The sequence below is a fragment of the Pelodiscus sinensis genome, chromosome 2, assembly GCF_052426305.1.
Source record: "Pelodiscus sinensis isolate ZL-2025 chromosome 2, ASM5242630v1, whole genome shotgun sequence".
NCBI classification, from domain to species: domain Eukaryota; kingdom Metazoa; phylum Chordata; order Testudines; family Trionychidae; genus Pelodiscus; species Pelodiscus sinensis.
Genome location: NC_143053.1, coordinates 254,800,151 through 254,815,953, shown reverse-complemented (window position 1 = coordinate 254,815,953; position 15,803 = coordinate 254,800,151). Strand labels below are relative to the sequence as shown.

Below are 15,803 nucleotides of genomic sequence, written 5' to 3'. Positions count from 1 at the left end.
GGAGGGCCTCTGGGGGAGGAGGGTGCAAGGGGGGCCTGTGGGGGGAGGGGGTGCAGGGGAGCCTGTGGGGAGAGGGGGCGCAGGGGGGGGCCTGCGGAGGAGTGGGCACAGGGGGGCCTGTGGGGGGAGGAGGTGCCTGTGGGGAGAGGGGGCGCGGGAGGGGGCCTGCGGAGGAGTGGGCACAGGGGGGTGCAGGGAGAGGGGGCGCAGGGGGGGCCTGCGGGGGGAGGGGGTGCAGGGGGGCCTGTGGGGGGAGAGGGCGCGGGGGGTGCAGGGGGAGGGGGCCTGCGGGGGGCCTGTGGGGGGAGAGGGCGCGGGGGGGGCAGGAGGAGGGGGCGCAGGGGGGCCTGTGGGGGGAGAGGGCGCGGCGGGGTGCAGGGGGAGGGGGCCTGCGGGGGACGGGGTGCAGGGGGAGGGGGCGCAGGGGGCGCAGGGAGAGGGGGCACAGGGGGGCCTGTGGGGGGAGAGGGCGCGGGGGGGGCCAGGGGGAGGGGGCGCAGGGGGGCCTGTGGGGGGAGAGGGCGCGGCGGGGTGCAGGGGGAGGGGGCCTGCGGGGGACGGGGTGCAGGGGGAGGGGGCGCAGGGGGGTGCAGGGAGAGGGGGCACAGGGGGGCCTGTGGGGGGAGAGGGCGCGGGGGGGTCCTGCGGGGGAGGGGGCGCAGGGGTGGTTGCAGGGGAACGAGGGGGCGCAGGGGGGGCTCTCCCCATGGAGCAATTCCCATTGCGGGGGTGCACTGCCCCCCCCCCGTACTATCCCCGCCCCCCTTTCCGCCCGGGCTCGGCACGCGCGGGGCGGGGGGGGCGGGGGCTGCCGCGCGCCCTCCGGCCGCCAGGGGCCGCCGTTGGCGCAGGGTCTGGGCTGGCGCTGGCGCGCGGGGCCGCGGCTCCCGGCATGCACTGCGCCCCCCGGCATGGCCGCCGCGACCAGCCCCTATTGAGGAGGCGCTGGGACTGCCCGGCCCGCAGCCGTTGCCGAGCGCGCCCCTCCCCCCGCGCCGCTCCCGCGAGACCGTCCCCCCGCCATGGCCGACTGGGCGCCCGAGCAGGTGAGGGGGCGGGGGGGCCGCGGGGAGCCCCCCCCCCCCGCCCGGGGCGCTGTGGCCCTTGGGGAGCGCGCGGGGCGCCCTGAGGCGTCGTGCGTCCCCCCCCCCGCGCGCCCCGCCGTTTCTATGGCAACACAGAGCCGCGCCCGCCCGCCCGCCTGCCAAGCGCTGCCTGGCGGGGCCCCGCCCCCCCCCCTCCGAGCAGGCACGGGGCCTCTCACAGGCCTCCGCGTCTGCGCAACGTCGGGCTCACAAGCGCGGGGGGGGGGGGAGCGCGGGGGGGGCTCACAAGCGCGGCCCTGGTGCAATTCACTAAAGGTGTCGACACGACTCACCAGTAAGTGCTTGCACAAGCGGCACTCAGTCCCGGCGTGCGCCAGGTCCCGCCACTGCCCCCGGGCACCAAGCGCATTTCAGGAGCCAGTGGGCAGGCAACCTGGCTCAGTCCCAGCTCGTGCCGGGTCTTGCAACGATCCCCCCCCTCCGGCTGGGCAATAATACTCTCCTTGCAGAGCCACAGTCAGGATAGTTCCCTGCGCTAGTTGGGACTGAGTCGGGCTGCCTAGCCGCCGGCTTCTGAGTGACTTTTCATGCAGAGCCACAGCGGGGGTAGCTGCAGCTGTGGGGGAGGGATGCAAGTAGTCGGTAGCATTAATCAATAAGCTTCAGCTTATTGGTTAACCGTTTAACTGACGACACTGTTTACATCCCTAGACAGAGCTAGGAACTGAATTGACTTCTAATGCCTCTTGAATCAGACTTCAGGTGTAACATTTTCATTGGTGCATCTTTCATGTGACCCTGTAATAGCAAAGATCCAGACTCGGGAAGCACTCTCGTGCGTGGCTCTTGAGTTGTTTTTCTCCACTTCTTGGGAACGTGACCCCCTTTCCCATCTCTGTCATTGTAAACAGGCTCTTGAATGGGACATGGAGTCTCAGGATCTGTCACTCGAACAGCCCCTTGCTGTCCCTGAACCAACTTCTCTGGAAGAAACGGATCTTCAGGCGGCGGAAATTTCCCTTACAGTAGTGGCTGAAATCCAAGCTGTGGACAGGAAGGTTGAGGTGCAGGCAGCACAACTCATGAATCTGGAGGGAAGAATGAGGATGGCAGAAACAAAACTAGTGGGTTGTGAGAAGACAGCAGTCGAGTTTGGGAACCAGCTGGAGAGCAAATGGACTGCGCTGGGAACTCTGATCCAAGAGTATGGGCAACTGCAGCGGCGGCTGGAGAACATGGAAAACCTGCTGAAGAACAGGAACTTCTGGATCCTTAGACTCCCCCCTGGCGCTAATGGAGAAGTCCCCAAGGTAAAGATGTTCCAGCTAGTGCTGAGGAGATGTAAAACCTGAGTCTGTATCAGACAGCTGGGAATGGGTGATGGCGATGGATCACTTGATTCCCTGTTCTGTTCATTCCCTCTGGGATGCCTGCCATTGGTCATTGTCGGAAGACAGGATACTGGGCTAGATGGACCTTCGGTCTAACTCAGTGTGACTGTTCTTACTACATTGAAGGGGCTTTTCATATGCTCAGAATGTTCTGTACTAGTAAACTTGTTTTAATGAGAGTCACGGTATGGCTTTTCCCATATAAGTTCTTGCTGCATGCTTGTTCTGCAGCCCTCCTGTGTTCCCAAGTTATATGGCTTCTGCTTCTAACATTGTTTCCTTTGGAAATTTAGCCTTTTAGCTCAGGCTAAGGGGTGGCAGGGATACTCACTAATCAAGTGATAAACAAATTGAGAAAGGAACAGGCAGGCTAACTTACCACTTACTTACTCTGTTTCTTTTCTGTGCCCATCTGACTCATATGTTTGGTTGTATGGGGAGTTCTAATGTAAATGGACCAGTGTAGTTGGCATCGCCATACCTGTGCTTAATGGGTGATTTAAATGCAAGGTATAACATCCCCAGAGAAGCCAGGTCACTCAATTGAAACAGTTCAGTCAATTGCAACTAAAGCATCTTTTTATTGGCAACAGGTTGTGTGATGTGCCCAAGGCAGCTCAGCATAGTATTATTTACCTACAAGCTAGTGTCCGGTATATGCATGCACTTGACCGCACATACATAAGACAGGCTGCTGCTCTGACAGACTTACACTCTGAGGCAGTCAGATCCATGTGGGCAGACCTTTCCTTCCTGCAGAGTCTCTTACCATCCTGGGGGCTCTGCGTGAGCACAGTGTCTGTTCATGTCCATCCATGTAGGATCAGGGTTAGCGATATGACATTGTCTACGGTTAACTGATGAGCCTGAGCTCATTTGTTAACCTTCAGGGTTACACACAAGGCTCCCTCCACCCCCACCCCGCTGCCTCTGTCAGAGGCTGGGGGTGAGGTGGGCAGGAACTGGTGCTTGTAGGGAGCCAGCTGAAAAGCGGGGGGGGGAAGTGGTTACATGTTTCAGCAGCACCGACTCCTGCCTGCCCCCCTGTGCAGAGGCAGCGTTGTGAGGGGGAGGGAGGCGGTTATACAATTCAGAGGTTACATGTTTACAAACTCCACACACAATTTAACATCCTTATCAGGGTCAACTGCAATAGATGCAACTAAAGGATGACGCAGACAGCAGGCATTCCCAAGAGAAATCCTAGAGAGGACTTCAGCTGTAGGAAGAGGCAAGGACTCATGAGGAGAAATTCTGTTCCCAGTGAAGTCAAAGGGAGTTTCATCAGAGACTTCAGCGGGGCCTGGATCTCAGCTGGGTATAGCTGAGGAGAGCTAGGCCCAGTCTTGGGAAGAGGAATAGAAGGTGCTGAGTGTATCACCCTTGTAATTGCAGGTCCCGGTGACTTTCAACAACGCCTCGTTTAATTTCTCTGAGCAGGAGTGGAAGAGCTTGGACGAATGGCAGAAGGAGCTTTACAGGCACATCATGAAGGGCAACTATGAGGCTGTGATCTCTCTGGGTAAAGGCTGGCTGGGCTTTTGTTCTTCTCTTTGAACCTGTGTGGTCTCTGCAGTACCAGATTTCCCCCAGGTCTGAGTTGTGCCAGCTCCATTGCATCCTGGTGAATCAGGGATCTGGATGGTTTGGGGCATCGGGTAATGGGATATGGAGACCACGACCCAATAGGAGGGTGCTTAGTGCAGCCTGGATAATCAACTGTCGGTCCTTATTGATCTTAGTCTAGCAGTGGATGTGTGTGTCCATCCCAGAAGAGCCCCAACAGTTTGCACACCTAGCTCAGGGCTTGTCTACACTACCCCTTTATGTTAGGAGGACCTGCGGCCACTACAGTAATTGTAATGCCAACAAACCCTGATTATCTGCAGGCAGAATCGGATCTGGGACGTCTGGAGCTTAGTGCATGAGCCTCTACCGCATGAGCTAAAAGCCAGTTTGCAGGTACCTAAGGCTGTTGAGCAGACTCATTCTCTCACTGTCCCGTGTAGTGGCACTGAGACCACTCACAGAGAGGATCACACCCAGCAGATGTGTGGGTTGCATAAAGAAATTGGCTGTTGAGGCGCTCTGCAGGTGGTGCGTGTCCTTATCAGAAAGGCTTGTGGGCCGATGAAGTGGGCCGATGACAGCTGGAGTGTGGGGCTTATCGCTGTAGCCCTCCTGCCTCAGACCTAGCAGCCCCAGCAATGAGCCAGGCACTGGGCTCCACTTCATAACAGGAAGCTTACAAGCAATGAAATTGATGTTCTTGTCAGTTTCACAGCTGCTGCTATTTCACATTTCCCCTGTGGCTCCAGCTGTAGCTGTCAGCCCATGGGAGGCTCAGAGCTGGAGCCCCTGGCTCTGGGGCTGACAGCTGGAGCGGAGACCAAATGTGAAATAATAGTTGTGAAACTGACAAGAAAGTCAATTTCATTGCTGGTAGGCTCCCTACTGTGAAATGAAGCCCAGGGCTGGGTTCCCAGCTCAGGCTGAGAGCCCCAGGACAGGGAGGAGATCTCTGGCTGAGAGCCCTGTTGCTAGACTGGCAGCTGAAACCCTACTGCCACCTCCCAGTGAGAGATTGCGGTAGGGGGGAAGGGAAGCCCAAGGCTGCCTCTCTGGGTGGGCAAGGGGTTCAGGTGGTGTCTGGCCTCTTTCCCCCTCCAATTCCTCGCTGAGAGGTGGCAGCAGGACACTGTGCAATTTACGATGTCTGTGTCACCCAAACTACCATGACCTAAGCACTACGCATGTCCCAGAGATGGAATTATTAGCGAATGTAGAGAGTGACTTGCATTGGCAGAAGCACCATTCTAGTCATACGTAGTTAGGTTGACTAAGCAGCCTTACATCCAGAACTTGGGAGAATCCTGGGTACCAGAGCGGAGACAGATATTTGTTATCGCAGAACTGGGGCACCAGTATGAGAAGAATGCTCTGTGGAAAGAAGGGAATTTACCTTTCTTCTTTGTGCTATGATCCACTGATCCATTAAATTGGGTACTTCAGTCTGCTTGCCTTTTGAGGGCAGAACCAGCTCTGGCAGTCACTGGCAATATGAGAGCGCCCTGTAGGGATGTTAGATAGCGGGTAATAGAATAGCCAGGTAACTCCATGAATTCTTAGCAGTTAGTCGACTATTCTATAGTTTCCCCCCAGTGGAGCCGGCAGCCAATCCACTCCAGCCCCACTCCCAGGGGGCCCCCTGCTACACTGCACTGCTGCCTCTGTATCACAGGCAGCAGTGAGGGGTGCCAGGCAGGAACTGGTCTGCAAGGGGAGCCAATTTAAAAACCAGCTCCCCTCGCAGACCTGCTGCCCTGCACTGATGCCTCTGATACAGGTGCAGGGTGGCAGCAGCCCCTGTCCATGAGGGGTCCGAGCTTTCTGCGGACAGAGACTACTGGGGGAATAAAGGGGCGAAGGAGGCTGCCGTGAAGCAGTCTCTGTGGCAACCTGGGCTGCCGTGGACAGGGGCTGCCCTGTGGCAGCCTCCCTTGTCCCCTCCCACCCTGCTGCCTCTGATAGAGGCAGCTGGATGGGGCGCAGGGTAGGCGACACTGCGGAGCCGGTGCTGGGAGATACCGGCTTTTAAGCCAGCTCCCCCCAGTACTGGCTTCTGCTTTCCGCCCTTGCTGCTTTTGATACAGAGGCAGCGGGGATGGGAGAATGCAAGTAGTCAGATTAACCGATAAGACTAGGCTTATCAGTTTATTGTCTGCTCAACTACTCGTTCACATCTCTAGTGCCCTGTCTCCTGAAGTTCCCTCCAGTTTTCTGCCTCCCCACAGCCACATATCCCCCAGCCATCCCTGCTGCACAGTATCGCAGTGGGAAACACCAGATTTCCTTTCACATCTTCAGACTCACCATTGGACTCTGTATGTTGCCTGCTTCCCAGCTGTGTCCTGAGGCTCCATTGGATTGTGGAGGTGTTAGTTAGCTGTGCTTCCTATTTGGAGGCGTTTGCAGCAGCTGCTGCCCCTCCAGGCTTTGGAGACCAAATTAGGCTGGGAACAACCAGCGGCAAGAGGAGCTCTGTCTCCCCCTTCACCCGCTTACTGAGCATCTTGGATACTAGACTGGTGCTTTGTGCAGGGTGCAGTTTGCCCCCCCCCAGTCCCGTCTGTGTGGGATCATCTTGAGCTCACCTTCCGCAGGCAGGAGAAGTAGCAGGTCAAGTTGGGAAGAGCTGGCCCTTGAGCAAGCCAGCCTGCCGTCTCCACGACAGGAAGGGAGCTGGAAGGGCTGTGCCCTAGCACAGAGATCGTGCATCGCCCAGCGATCTGCCCTAGAGCCATGCCTCTGAGTGCCGCTCTGCTGCCATCTCCTGCTGCACTTCCTCATGGGTTCTGGATGGAGGGACCTGACCCAGCACAGACGCTGCCATCACCAGTGTGTGCAGCAAAGGGCTTCTGGGCCCGGCTTTCCCTGGTGCCATCTCTGTACCTTGCCCCCGGATTCCTACTTATATCCCAGGCTGTGACTTCGAAAGTGAACCCAGCTCTGATTTGCCCCCTGGAGCCCCTGCCACAGAGAGCAGTAGAGCTCCAGGGAAGCCCACTGTCAGCCAGTACCTTCCTTGATAGACCAGAGGAGCATGTGGGGCTGGAGAGACGCAGGAGCCCAGGCTCTGCACACAGGGAGCTCCCCAGTCGCTGGCACTATTTTCAGAGCAAGCTGAGCCCGGTTGCTTGCCTCCCTCTGAAGCGGCACTATGGGAACCGATCCCCACGGGGGAAAACAAATAAATGAACATTGTTTTCTATGCTCACCTTCCCAGCATGCAGCAGGGCAGATGGATGCAGAGAAGACCAGGCCATAGAAAAAGGCGGATTCCTCTAGGTGAGCGTGCACATACGCTTCCCTCCTACATAGGAGAGGATGGCCGGCAGGCTAAAGCAGAGAAAAGGATCCAATAGTACAATGGAACAAACCAGGATAGACCCTTCTGGGCAGGAGTGCACAGAGAGGGGGGGTTCTCCAGATCCCCCAGAGAAGCTGTTGCTGGGTATGGGAAGGTGTATTGGGGGACAAGGATTTCCTGCCTCTCCTGAAAGACTGAGAATGTGGTGTGCTGTCATCCCCAACTGCTGCCGTGGGGCACCATGCCCTGACAACCTAGGTATTGTTCAGCCAGGTTGTGTTGCCAGTTCCATGTGTCACTGCCATGGTTCCTGTGAAGGTGCGTGCCTGCGCACAAACAATTCTCCACCCACCCGCCTACTTTGCTGAGCCGCACAGCAGCGCTCTCTTTCCTGCTGGAAGGCGGACGACTGCTCCGGGCCAGGGCTGGCTGAGGCGGTGTGGTGGGGGACCGCTGGGGAGGGGCTGAGGCCATGTGGTGGGGGGATGCTGAGACTTGCTCTGGTGGCCAGGGCCTGCTTTGGCGGCTGGGGCCCAGGGCCTGCTTTCATGGCCAGGGCTAGGACTTGCAATGTGGCATGGGGATGCTGGGACCTGTTGTATGGTGGGGAGGGGGCAGGGCCAGCTCGGGGGGCTGGTGGCCTGTTTGGAGAGCTAGGGGCCTGCTCGGGTGTCTGGGGCCAACTTGGGTGGCCGGGGCTGTGTAATGAGGGGGCTGCGCCAGTGGCTGGGGCCAGCTCCATCTCTAGCCCTTCCCCAGGGCTGGAGCTGTCTTAAGGACCACAAAGAGGGTTCCCGACTCTTTGGGCTGACACACGGCGGCTGCCCAAAGTTGGAGCTGGGCTGTGGTGCGGCTGCCCCTGGGGCTGGGGGGCTCTCTGCACCTCTCTTCCACCCTCCTGCACCTCTCTTTTGCCCCTCAGAGCCCTCTGTCCCCAACACCACCCTGCACAACCTGGGTGCTGGCAGCAGCTTCCCTCTGCCCCGCAGCAGCCCGGGGGGGGGGACACGTCTCACCTTCTCCCCAAGAGGTGGGGGGCACTACCTGGGAGAGTCTCTTGGGGGCAGCACCACTGGTGAGTGTCACGGGGGCACCCATCTGAACAAGCGCATGTGCCCTCGTTGTTGGTGCACAAGACAGAACTCACTCCGCTCATGGATGGAAAATCTTAGAGGGACCCTTGGTCACCACCTCCCACTGCTCCCCGGCAGATGGCTGTGGGGTGAGGAGAGGGACACGTCCCAGATGTGGAAGAACCAGGAGGCAGAAAGGTGCCTTTTGGCTCATTGTTTGTTGGTTTCCACCTTCCCCAGCCTCCCATTTTCTAAAGCCAGAAGTTTCCTCATTGTTCTACCAAAATGTGATTTCTGTGGTGGCCAGAGGTTCCTGGTTTTTCATGCAGGGGCAGGAGGGTTTAACCTGGAAGAGTGGACTTTCTCACTCTACAGGCCCAGCGCAGGCAACCAAGGCCAGGTAGGGTCTTTGCAGCCCCCTGCTTGCAGTGTGAACCCTATTGACTCAGCTTGTCTGTCGGCGACGTGATTAACAAATTCCACACTCTGTAACATCCCTCGTGCAACTGCTGCTGGAAATTAGTGCAGTTCGGGTGCCTGCAGTTCAAGGGTGATGTGGATAAATTGGAGAGAGAGCAAAGGAGAACCAGGAGAATGATCAAAGGGTTAAAAAGCTGCCTTAGAGAGAGAAACTCAAAGAGCTGGGTCTCTAGCTCAGGGGTCTCCAACCTTTATAAGCACAAGATCACTTTTTGAATTTAAGTGCAAACCATGATCTACCTCAAACCCAATACCCTTACCCTGCTTCCTTCGTGCCCCTCCTCTGATGTCCTACACCTGCTCACTCCGTCCTCCCTCTTTCCCCTTTCCCTCCCTTTCACCAGGCAGGGGCAGTGGGTTGAGACACAGGTCCTGGTCTTGGGCTAAGGGATTTGTGGTTTGAGAGGGGTTCAGGGCTAGGACAGGGGTTTGGGGTGTAGGAGGGTTCATGACTGGGGCAGGGGTTCGAGATTCTGGCTCTAGCTGGACACTGCTTATTTCTGGTGGCTCCAGGGTGTGATGCAGTGGGGCTAATGCAGACTAACCCCTGCCTTGGCCCTGCAACACTCTCAACAGCAGCCAGCAAACTCCCTCCATCCAAAGTCCCGTGCCCCTCTCTGTCCGTTCTCTGGAGATAGAGTTCAGGATGGGAGAGGGGGCACCCTGACATCAATGCCCTCCTCTCCCTTCCCTGCTCTGTACCACAAGCAGGAGGCTCCTGGGCAGGTAGGGGGAGGCAGCTCCAAGGCAAAGGGCAGGAGGTGCGCAGCAGTGGGAGGAGGGGCAGCTGAAGTGCTGGCACTTGATGCCTTTTGGCCAAACCAGTCAGGATCACCTGTCAGAGGCTCCAAGATCTACCAGCAGGTCCTGATCTACTGGTTGGTGACCATTGCTTTAGCTTCACAAAGAAGAAGAAGGGGAGACTTGGTTACAGTCTAACAAGTATCTGCGGGAGGAAGGGATACACAAGCTGGAAGCTGACGCTAGACAAATTCAACTGGAAATGAGATGTAAGTGCTTCAGTGAGAGTAACTAACTGCTCAGCTGACCAAGGGTGGTTGTGGATTCACCATCTCTGGCAATTTTCGTTTTTCAATGGGGGGGTAGATGTTTTCTAACATCTGCTCTCGGGATTGATTCGGGGCAGTTCTCTGGTCTGTCTTACGCTGGGGGATCAGACTGGAGGAGTTTCTGGACTGTAGAGGAAACTCCTAGATTGGGTGATTCTTTGAGTAGTAATGTCCCCTGGTCTGGCCCACCTGGAAACAAGTGCATCCTCCGGAACAGAGATGGAACTTGGCCTCCAGGGATTTGGGTTCGTTGTCATTAAGTGGAATATGCCGGGCGGTAGGAGGAACACTTGTGCCTTCTCCTTGAAGTTAGGGCTAACAGAATCTGTAACTTGGGATCCTGGCAGGGGAAGTTACCTTAGCTGGAAGAAACTTCATGATGCAGGGCATTTCCCTGCTGCCAGTGACTGGCAAGGCTGCAAGCAGGCTCGAGTGCCCCTTGTAATGAATCAGGTGACCTTGTCACACGAAGAAAGGAATTTTTCAGGTAAGCACAAATAATGTTCCTCTTCTGCTCCCCATGCTGCAGGATGCATCTCCTAGCCCTCGCCGCAGAGCGCTCTTGGGAACGCTCGAGCCAGGCAGAGTGAGCCGTGTGCTGATTGGTGTGATTGCTCAGTCCTGGGGGTGGGAAACGTTGTCTTCTGCCTCCATTCCTGTCACGCCTAGCAGGGAAAGGGGGCTGGCCTGCAGTGCTTTGGGGAATCTGCATTTTCACCTGCACCCCATGAGTGTGAATAAAGCTTTCCACCCCCAATATCTATTTCCATATACAGATGCTGCCATTTCCAAACCCGACCTTCTGTCCCGGATTGAACGAGGGGAAGCACCCGGTGTAGGAGATCAGGGTGACTCTGAGAGCAGACAAATCCCTGAAGACCCCAGCCTGGGTGAGTAATGGAGTAAAACTCCTTAGAGATAGTGTGAGAGCTGTGGAAACCTGGGGCAGTCTGCATGCGTGTCTCTGCTGATGAGCTGTCAGTGTTTTGCTTATCCTTAGGCCTTTTTGCCATTCCTTGCTAGCTCTGGTTGTGATCTGGTGTTGACCTCTGTCCTGAAATCTTTTCTAAAGCATCCAGTGGACATTAATAAATCATCACGTTATTGTCTCCCCCATGAACAGAATCTCCCGGTTCTACTGCCAGCGAGAGCATGTGGATTAAACATGAGGAGTTGCCTGTGGCAAATCAGGGAGTGTCTGAAGTTGGCGGGATCCCCACCGACCCTGGCACATGTGAGTTTTAGACCCAGAATGTCAGAGCTCTGTGCACTCAGAGGTGGAAGGGATGGTGCTATGTAGATCTAGGTTGAGGGTCTCCTCCCAGACAGTGGGGAAGGGGAGTTGTTGGTTACAGTGAGGGAGGGAGCGGTACCAGAGGAGCCATGGGCTCCAGGCCATTGGGTGGATCATAGCCTCCATGGGAGAGAGGGAGTGGAGGGAGACGAGTCTCTCATGCCTGGTGCCACTTGGCAGAGTAGTAGGCAGACGCGGGATCAGTGTGGAAGAAAGTCTGCTGAGGCATCTGGAGGAACTGAAGCAAGAGTGGAGGAGCGAATGAGGGGGTAAAGGATAACCTAGCCTGGAGAGCAGTAATGGAATTGGGGAGAGAGGAGGACTTCAGCTTAAGGCAGTGGGGACACAGTGTAGCCAGACCACAAGCAGGAACAGTGTGTAGGGGGGATGGAGGATCCAGCCTAGAGAAACAAGGGCACACAAAAATAGTATTTACCAGTCTCTAGAGTCCAGCTGAGCGCTGCCCTGTGTCACACGTGGACTCTGCTGATGGGACCCCATGGGGCCACTTTTGCTGTGGTTTCCTGCAAAGCCTGTTTAAAGGGACATTGGGCCAATCATGAGATACACAAAAACGGTGTTACAAGCACATCAGGGTTGCAAGTGAAGCACAGCTGGGTTGGGAAATGCTAGGATTAAGGTTTCTCAGTCACTCTGTGGGGATGGTGCATGCCAAGTCCGGCACACACAAGCTGTGAGGGGCTAGAGTGTGCATAGCATGGACAGATTCCTTGAATCATTTATCAGTGAAGCTGTGAGACGTCCCTAGTGAGCATGTGCAAATGTAGATTTTTCAGAGGGTTATAACTTGGCCAGATTTGGGTGGATTTTCATAGGAACATCACAAAGCACATCCATGGCTCAAAGGACCTCTGCCAAATTTCCAGTCCCTGCCCCAAAGCCTGGGCATGCCAGAGCGTCTCCAAAAATAAGGTTGCTAGGATTTTAACACTGAAAAACCAAACATTTCCCCTAGCCTTGTTCTCATGAATGGCTGAAATGTTGTGGCTGAAAGTATACCCCCCCACACACAATTCAGCCGGAGGCAGATACGCAGCTTGGAAAATTTCTGACCCATTTAACGTTTGGCAAAGTTCCAAGCAACTGAAAACAGAGTGTTATAATGGAAAGTGTTAGGTGACATTAATAATAGGTAATGCCACCCGCCCAGCTGCACCTGGGACTGTTTTTAAAATCAAAAGTCATATTCTGCAGAAATCAGTGATGTTTTCAGACTTCACCTAAAATTGCCAAGTCTGCAGTACTCCTGTCTGTGTTGCTTTCCAGTGTCTTTGATAACTGCCAGACACTGGTGCAAAGCAAGGCCCATTGTGCTAGGTGCTGTACAAAACCAGAACAAAGGTAGGTCCCTGCTCCCAAAATACCCTGACAGTGTAAGTGCCATGTTGTAGGGTCTGTTCTGTTTCATCTCTTGAGAAACCCAATGTCTCTTCTCGCTCTCCAGACGGGTCTCCTTACCATGACGCCTGACTCCAGAGGTGAATCAGAATTGTATGGGTCTGTTTGCATGCCATTAAGGTCTGGAGGCCCCAGTTGGGGGTCATGGCCCTGTTGTGGTAGGCACTGTACACAGGACAGTCCACGCCCCAGAGAGTTTAGTGTCTGTGATGAGGCCGATGTTATGTCACTGAGGCTATGTCTACACTGCAAGTTTTTGCGGCAGAAAATATGCTAATGAGGGACTCATTAGCATGAGTTGCAATGTCATTAGCATATTTTCTGCCAATTCTTTTTGTGCAAGGGGTTTTTGAACAAAAGGGTTTTTTTGTGCAAAACGGAAGCGGCTACACTGCTTCTTTTTGCGCAAAAACCCCTTGCACGAAAAAAATCGGCAGAAAATATGCTAATGACATCACGACTCATGCTCTCATTAGCATATTTTCTGCCGCAAAAACTTGCAGTGTAGACAGAGCCTGAATGAAGTGAATGTCTCTGTTCTTTCTTCTGGCAGACGAGCAGCAGCAGTGCGGGGAGGAAGGCCCTGCAAACCTAGATCTTCCCAGCCTGTTACCAGGAGACTGGGAAGAGCTTTTCACCAGTCCTGAGGAGGAATTGACCCAGGAGAGCCAGGCCAGCTCAGCGATGCCACAGAGAAGCCCTCCCGGGAGCGGGCTGCGGCGATCTGCTCGCCGAGGAAGAGATTTAACGAAAAATGTCTCTGAGGAAGCGCACACAGCAGAGGGGCCGTACATATGCTGCGAGTGCGGGGAAAGCTTTGTAGACAAACAGCTTTTTGCCACGCATCAGAGAATCCATGCATCAGGGGGAGCCTGCACTTCCCTGGAGCATGGAGAAAACATGAGACAGAAACCCAAAGTCACAACGCCTCCTAGACCCCCGGCGCCAGTCCGTTCAAAACCCTCCAAGCGCCCTGAGCCGGAGAAAAGCTCCAATGTCAAATATGGCTTTGTAAAACACCAGGCAAACCATATGGTGGAGAGGCCATATACATGCACTCAGTGCAGGGAGAGCTTTAGTTTGGAGGTGAGTCTTATCTTACACCAGAAACTTCACACGGGGAAGGGAGATGGGCCCCTAACATGTACGTATTGCGGCAAGGACTTCCGGGACCTCTCCAAAGCTATCCGGCATCAACGGATCCACACGGGAGAGCGCCCGTATCAGTGCACAGAGTGTGGGAAAAGCTTCATCCGCAGGGATCATCTCCTGAAGCACTGGCGGGTGCACACAGGGGAGACGCCGTATCAGTGCCCCGTCTGCGGGAAGAACTTCCGATACAAGGAGTCACTGAACTGCCACCAGAAAATTCACACTCGGAGCCCCCGGCCTATGGAGGCCTCAGGGCAGCTGGAGATGGGAACCCAGACTGCCATCCTCAATGTGAAAAAAGAAAATAAACAGTAGCTTCCCCCTCAGTGGGGACTGAGGGGCTGTTGCGTTTAAAACGAGAGCAAGCATGTGAAATGCAGCACTGCAGTGAATGAACGGAAGCCACTGCCCGGCCTTGGGGCTGTGATGCAAAGCTTTGCTTCACTGACGTTTTTAAATGAAATCCCTCTTAAGACTGGGGTGAAATCCACCCCGTGCAGAGGGCCAGCATGAGGCCTATGCACCACTTAAACCCCATGGGGGTTGCATGGAACTTGTAGGCCTTGTGGACTTCACCCCTAGAGAATAAATGAGCTATTCTCCAGCTTGCCAGCAGGGGTCTGCATTTAGCAGGTGTTTCCTCAGCTACCCTGCCTCTGGGACACATTTATAGGTGGGAGGCAATGTCTAGATCATTGTTTTCCACTGGCTTTCCTTGCAGTGCTGGAAGTGGTCGGGCGTGGGGCACCATTCCTAGCCAGCAGGCCAGTCAGTCTAGTGGACGAGAGAAACTTGGCTGGAGAGATGAGGCAGGGATGGGGAAAGGGACAAAAAAGAAGGGAGTGCAGAAACAGTCCCTGGAACGGGAAGAGAGATTGGGTGGGAGGCAGATGGACACAGCTGAAGGCTGTTGAGGGGGAGTGTAACCCAAGAAGAAGCTGTGACTGCAGCGATCCTCTACTCTCATTCTACTCCCCACGGGGTCAATTGAGGCTCCAAACAGACTCTCGATTCTGTGTTGGACTTGGTCCAATGAGAAGGTGCCTGGGATCCATTCATATGAACTCTTCCCACTGAAGGTGGTTTTTACTGGTCGCAAGAGTAAGTGACACAAGTGACAGCAACGTCCGCTAACCCCTATAAGGGGTTGTTGTAGTTAATGATATATCAGTCCTAGGATCTTATTATCAGATATAATAAAACACAGGGCACTCTATTTCACAGTTGATCTAAGCTATTTAAATGTATGAAATAACTGACCCAAGTTTTTCAGACTTTTGTAAATAGTGGTTGAGTTCTATAAGCAGTAAGTGTTGTTCCTGAGGTGACTTGTACCTAGAAGTCTCTTTCTGTGTGATGTCAGCTGCTGGTTTGTGGTTGTGTTTTTGTAATACCTTTTTTGCAAAATCTGTCAATACAGTGTTTCCATTTCTGAAGCCCCTGCTGGGCGAGTCCCGGAGCTCTCTGTCCCTCCCCACGCTCCTTCTCTCCCTGCTTGTTATTTTATTCTCCCTCTTTCCCCTGTGCCCATGGCTGAAGCACGCTTGGCTGTACCTGTTAAGACTTGCAAGTTTTATTAGCACTTGCCTAGCAACCTCATTAGTTTGTCAATTGCATGGTCTGATCTAGCTCCCCCCTGTAGTCAGAATAATATTGGCACTGCCAAGCATTGAAAAATCATGAGATTGGTTTCGACAGCGTGAGGTGTTAAAAGTAATAAATGATGGCGGTTTGAGTGTGTTTTCGAAGCTCTTCTCTGGACCTTTGCTGACTGACCCTTCCTTTTGCTGGAAAGGAAGAAGGCCACAGGGTGTGGAGGCCCAGGCTGCCCTGGTGGGGGTAAGAAAAAACCCCAATGGGGTGAGAAGCAGCACCAAGAAGCTGTGGGCTGCTGCTCTCAGCGTCCCCTGGTGGTATAGCTGTGCCAGTCCCTAGCCAGCCAGAGGCGTGGGCCGTCAGAATGGGAACCGCGGGAGATCCCATGGCACTTGAGCTGGGCTGCCCCCTG

At 55.1% G+C, this 15,803-nt stretch overlaps 1 protein-coding gene across 1 annotated transcript; it reads left to right on the top strand.

Moving 5' to 3' along the window:
- Positions 1–881: 881 nt before the first annotated feature.
- Positions 882–15,535, top strand: LOC102456248 (zinc finger protein 783-like). Its single transcript, XM_075919774.2, has 6 exons — positions 882–1,046; positions 1,958–2,356; positions 3,833–3,959; positions 10,707–10,820; positions 11,054–11,164; positions 13,197–15,535. The coding sequence occupies exons 1-6, from the start codon at positions 1,023–1,025 to the stop codon at positions 14,108–14,110; spliced, it is 1,689 nt and encodes a 562-aa protein (XP_075775889.2). The 5' UTR covers positions 882–1,022; the 3' UTR covers positions 14,111–15,535.
- The last annotated feature ends 268 nt before the right edge of the window (positions 15,536–15,803 follow it).

Coding starts and splice junctions, on each gene's coding strand:
- LOC102456248 (XM_075919774.2), top strand. CDS start 1,023: ATGGCCGACTGGGCGCCCGAGCAG. Junction 3,960..10,706: donor TGAGGCTGTGATCTCTCTGG/GTAAAGGCTGGC, acceptor TTCCATATACAG/ATGCTGCCATTTCCAAACCC. Junction 11,165..13,196: donor CCCCACCGACCCTGGCACAT/GTGAGTTTTAGA, acceptor TTCTTCTGGCAG/ACGAGCAGCAGCAGTGCGGG.